Source organism: Gymnogyps californianus, chromosome 1 (assembly GCF_018139145.2).
Source record: "Gymnogyps californianus isolate 813 chromosome 1, ASM1813914v2, whole genome shotgun sequence".
Lineage (NCBI taxonomy): Eukaryota > Metazoa > Chordata > Aves > Accipitriformes > Cathartidae > Gymnogyps > Gymnogyps californianus.
In genome coordinates, this window is record NC_059471.1 from 145,576,602 (window position 1) to 145,582,601 (window position 6,000).

The 6,000-nt window shown below is 36.8% G+C and overlaps 1 protein-coding gene across 1 annotated transcript in view; it reads right to left on the reverse strand.

Annotated features, from left to right (window-relative positions):
* Nucleotides 1-6,000, reverse strand: part of BCAT1 (branched chain amino acid transaminase 1) — a 62,492-nt gene that overhangs the window by 38,282 nt on the left and 18,210 nt on the right. Inside the window, exon 2 of the mRNA XM_050914902.1 lies at nt 5,452-5,523. Within this exon, the coding sequence (XP_050770859.1) occupies nt 5,452-5,523 (72 nt within the window). The remainder of the gene's footprint in view (nt 1-5,451; nt 5,524-6,000) is intronic.

The window sequence follows — 6,000 nt, forward strand, 5'->3', positions numbered from 1 at the left end:
GGTAACTATAATGCATATATGTCCTCATTCCAAAAACATTTCAGTGTTCCTTTGATCCATATGCTCTGAGCATATCAGAAACTTTACCTACTGCTCATATAAAATGAAAACACGAGAGAAGTGCTATGTACTTTCTAAACTCTTCGAGGAGTGGAACTTTCACCGTGTCACTCTAATGTTGTGCCAATGTGATACAGTCAATTAATTCAGATTTTAAAAAGATGTTTCAAAAAATTAGACTATTCTGTATTTTATACATTTTAAATCTTTGCATTGGAGGGGAAGGAAGAAAATTTGGTGAAGAAAATTTTCTTCTTTAAAAAAACGGGGTTGGAGAATTGTTTATTCTTTATCTCTGTCAGCAACTTTTTCACATATAAAATAGTTTTCTAAAATAAAGCTTAAAACTGTCTAATATCTCAAAATGGATTGGTTCCTCTTTCAATTCCCAAAGTAAGAAATCCCATATCTCACTATATTTGGCACAAATTATAGACGCACTTGAGTTTCATTAGTATAAACATAGTAATGAATCACAATAATGTAGTTTCATTAATGTAAACATAGAAAATGCAATAATTAGTCAGGTTTTCCTTTGAAAGACTGTTTTGAAAATAGGCATATCTTTCTCCACAGAAAAAAGGAATTTTTCCAACTCTTTCTAACGTACACTATATAACAAGAAATGCTGCATACTGCAATAACATCTAACCTACATCTTAACTGCATAGATTTACTCCTGTAACACCACCTTATTTATAATTTTAATGTTTCCAGGGTAAGATATAGACCTGTTCTTTATCTTTTGCATTATTTGTCAAGAATGTGAAACAAGGCAGAGAATCGGAATCAGCACAGTATGTTTTGCACAGAGCCAACCAAGTTCACAGTCATTTCATGCAAAGGCTGTATGTTTTAAAACATGCAACTAAAGGTCCTATTACAAGGAATAACTATATTTGTGTGAAGAGACCTCCAAGAACAAGATCAATGTCTGTAAAACTTTCATTGACAATCTCTCAATTTGAACCACAAATGCCAGCATTGGAAATAAATTTTCAGTTTCTTCATGTTTCATCCAGAGGTAAAATACACTACAGCTTTAGATTCTGTGGAAAAACTGTCAGATATTTTGGTTGTTTATTTGTAGGTTATACCTATAGTGTGGAAACAATCTTTATGCTTTAATTTGTACAATACCTAGCACAATGTCAGCTAGTTCACAGCTTGGGCTCTAAAACATTATAGCAATGCAAGAAACAAATACTAAAACATACATCATTACAGAAAATTCACTACATCCAGCATCTCGCACAGCTAGACGTGAGCTAGCTTCAAACTGGAAGCCATGAAAACATATTAGCATAGCACTGTATTCAGTCTAGCAAGTCCAAGATCTCAACAGGGATTATTAGTTTGAGCACAGCACTGCACTAACCTGCCTATATAGCTTCCAGTCTGCCATGGGCTCACATCCCACTGGCTCGGATCCTGGGAAGGTTGGGTCTGTCTGCAGAAGACTGTGTGGGAACACTCACAGTTATTTAGAGTAACATGAGGAGCCATTCAGATACAGAAGCTCCACTTAAACATTTTTCATTCCACTACCACAAGTCTTCATATTAGCAAGTCAATCCAGATCCACTTGTAAACTACAGGTACTTTATTCTGCTTTGGCATAGCAGACTAGCCAGTATTCCCTAGAAGGTCTGCACCATTTTGGTACACTAAATAGGCCATTAAAAATTAAAACAAAAGAACTGAACTTTGCACCATTAAGGTGCCCAACTGATTCTACATAGCTTCAGATCATTAAAACAGAGAAACGTAATAGGAGTAGGTAATACCTTCTTAAAGTGTTCCATGTATCAGTCTCTCAAAGAGAAAATGTATTCCATGACAAAAGATTACATAAACCCTAAAATCATCTTTCTGGATATGGATTGAGAACATGAGGAAAGGAAAAGGCAATCACAGACGCCTTTAGTTTCTTAAGACCAACCATTATGAATTCAAAGTCAGAGCTAATACACACATTAAAAGAAACTGAATTAGAATTACGTATGGAAATAGACCGCTACATTATCCAAACAACATTTTTTCTGTCTTGTGACAGTACAATAAGCAGCATGAATGCATTAAAGAAATTACCAGGTTTTTAATCATAAACATTAAATGCCTTAGACGTAACTGTGTGCTATTTCATGGTATTACTGAATGCAAAAAAACATGTATAAGAGCAACATCAGACATGTGCATTTCTTGATTCAACATTCCAAAATACATTCAGTGGTACAGAGGATGACTGCACTTTCCATTACTGGTTTCATACTCCCCTCCTAGACATCCAATGCTGACAACAGGCAAAAACTACAAGTGTAACTTTGTAGGTTATGGTCACAAACCACAGCCAGTTATTTAAAAAAAAAAAAAACAAACCCAAACATAAATATGTGCATACAACAGTTGGGGGAGGGAGGAAGATTTCACTCTAGTGGGAGGAGCTGGGTAGATAAATCCTGGAGATCTGACATTTTCTACAATACAGGAAACTCTAGCATAATCACTGTTTCCTTCAATGTTTCTTATCTGTTCCAAGATCACTGGTCATGTGTCAACTCTAAGTGCAATACATTAAGCATCTTGTAAATCACAGACCTGTCAGGATGAGATTTTTAACTGCAGAACTGAGTCAAATTAAGGTAGTTCAGTAGCAGTTAAGACAAACAAAGTGCCAATTCTGACCTATTGACTTAAGAGAAGCCCATGAGAATCAAAAACAGTGAGCAGCTAGCAGAGGGGCTCACTGCTTGCTAGAAGCTGTAGGTAGCATTCGTTCCTTCCCTCCCAGTGTATAGGGAGTCTCTGAGTCCACCTTTCCAAGTCAGGCAGAAACTGCAGTAAAATTCAAAGCAGCTCACCTTTAGCTAGAAGCTAAAAAGCACAGCACTGCATTCTAAAAAGAAATGTCTTCATAGGGCTACTCTGGCATTCAAACGTTGGGCATCATCCACTTTAAACAATACATTTTATGTAAGCATAAAACAAAACCATACCCTGTTTTCTACATTCCCACAATCTTGGATTACTTAGGTTACTGGCACAAAATTGCAGCTTTCTTCAGCACAGTCAGCCCCATGGGTGAACTTGATTCCTTTGAAATATTATTAGCTATAGTTTCTGAAATTGTAACTGTAACTGTCTTCCACAGAAATGTTTGTGAAGTTCCCTAGAATGAATCCAGGCTATTTTATTTGTCATTGACTGGTGGTATTTTTTCCTTTGTTTATAAAGTTTTTCTTTTTAATTTGACAATCAACTCAAAAGAGACTGCAAATTCTTATTATTATACATGACATTGCAATCAGTATTTGTATTCCCATCATAACTTTCATACAGCCACCCCCCACAGTACAATATTCTCTAAACAACTGTACCCCTTTCTGGTGACTGCAGCTAATCTTCAGAAACAGTGCCATAAGGCAGGAATGGACTTACAAATTAGACTTCAGCCTGAGCCAGCTGTTTTTTCTGGTATTATTCCCTTTATGACCATCTGTCCCACCTGCTAATATATTTTTCCCCTCACACAGACTCTCCACTACAATGATTTGCCATTCTGGCTGCCATACAAGTATCGATGGAAAGGAAACTGGATTAAATCCAACTTTGTGCCACCCAATATTTGGAGCTTTGGTAAGGTGCCTGCTTCACTGCTGGTATAATTAAATCTGCCTTAAGTCTGCTTTAGTTTATGCCCAGTTCACCTACGACCCAAACACTATCAGAGTTTGTTGCCACTCTGTGTCTTCCTTCTGCACTACATCAATGAGTGGAAGGAAACAGTACAGTGCAGTTACACAGGAGTCTCCTCTCCGTAAAGCAATTTTTGTTTTTAAATACACTAGCACATTCTACTGAATGAATCTACTGAGATCTATCTTGTCTATTTATTAAAGGTGAATTCACAAAACAACTCTGCACTCCATACTTGTGAATCCTTCAGGTTTCAAAACTGGTTGCATGCCTGTTTTTGTCAACATTTTCCAAATCAGACCTTCTGGCTGAAAAGTCATCCTAAATCCTCCTTCTTGGGCAGAATTGCCAGAGAGACACAATGCAAAGAAATGAGGAAGAGAAGGACTGGCAAGGGCTGAGAATGGGGAAAAAGAAATTAAATGGCATATTCCTACGTGATGAAATTCTGTAGTCATGGACTCTCAAGAATTCTTTGCTGTTTTCAATGAGACCAGCATCAGAATAAATCTTACCAAGGAGGCCAACGCATTTTCTGCAGCATTTATTTTCCATATCTGCTTAAAGCCTGGCAACTAAAAGGGAACTAATTACTGAAGCGTACTTCAGAAGATTGCACAGCAGTGACACTGCCCAAAAAATCAGGAAGAACATGACAGTTACAAAGTGTATCATTATAATTTCATTTCATGTACTGCTGACAATAGTCAGCAATAACAGGAAGTGAACTGCTGAAAATGCACAAGTGAGGTCACTTTTTTCTGGGTACTATTTTTAAACATCTGCAAAATACAGATGAGGCTTTTTAAAGATTGTAAAGCAGGGAAAGAGGGGGAGAAAGAATTACAGATGTGTGACACACGGAATAAAGGCAAAAGAAGTATAAAAGAGAGGTAGAAAAAAAAAGAGAATGAGGACAGAAGGTAAAATTAAAAGGAGCACATGCTGATGGGCTTTACATTGCCAAAAGAAAATTAAAAGTTGACATCTGCATCCATGCAGTGTTTAAAATGAGCTCTTAGTTACTAGCACTGCATTCAGGAAGGAGGCAGAGGAAGAGTGATATCTTAACTGAGCTCAGCTCTAAGAATAAGATTAAAATAAAAAAAAAAAAAAAAAGAGGGATTCGATTTCATGTCAGTTCCTGGCAGCTGCTCAGCATTCCTTATTATCATAGCCCTGTTTGCTTGTTGAGTGCTGATAATGTGCCAGAGCTGTGTTGTGCTTTGGAGTCCTTCAGAGAGCCTCAGCTCTGCAACTTTGAGACCAGATGGAAAAACCTACTTTTGAACACCGTTCATAATGCCAAAGTTTAACAAATAATAGAGTGTTACATAGACTTTGTTTGGAAAAAAACTTAATGGGGGGAATCAATCTTTATTTCTATTGCTTTTGAAGCAGATAAGAGTTAAAAATAAAATCACCCATACCATTTTAATTTTTGCTTAATGACTACTAACCTTTTAGCTAGTACCTGAGACTATAATAAATTAAAGTTCTTCTTGTAACATTCTTAATTTCTACATTGAAAACATTTCCAGCAAAGGCAACTTACAGAATTATTTACAGAATTATGATGTTCAAGCGTGTTAGTAGCTACGAATGCCTGCACAACAATCACTACCATGTTACAGATGCTGTCTGACACCATCTACTGAAATGCTTCAGACACTCATCTTTTAGCAAACAACATACCTTAAAAGATTCAGTCATATGCTTTGCTGTTTCTCCTAAACATCCTCCAGCCGTGCACTCATTCTGACAGCCCTAGAAGAAACAAAAACAGAGGAAATCAAATTCAACGCACCTTGCAGAAAAGTTGATACACATTCAGTTAATTCGTTTTAGGGACAGATTGTATTGAATGATCACTCAGACTTCGTCATCAGTAAATATATTAGCAGGAACTTTTCAGTAGTTTCTTAGCACAACTTTCCACCTTCTAGGTTTTACTTTTACTTCAGTTGCATTATTTTGCGCAACTGTATTTCAGGGCTTTATAGGAGAGACAACGTCTTAGATCAGATTATCACTCTGAAGTGTGGAAGGGTATGGACAACATCACAAGTCTTTCATTCAAAGCTGAATAAATAAATCGTGGTTTTGCACAGCTCCATCAGATCCCAGTTCCTCTACTAAAACATCCACCTAACAGATTTGCTTTTGCCTTTTCTCAGAGAAGCCTGACTAGGCAGAATGGAAGAAAAAGGGAAAGAATTGTTTTTGTTTAATCCATCATTAAAT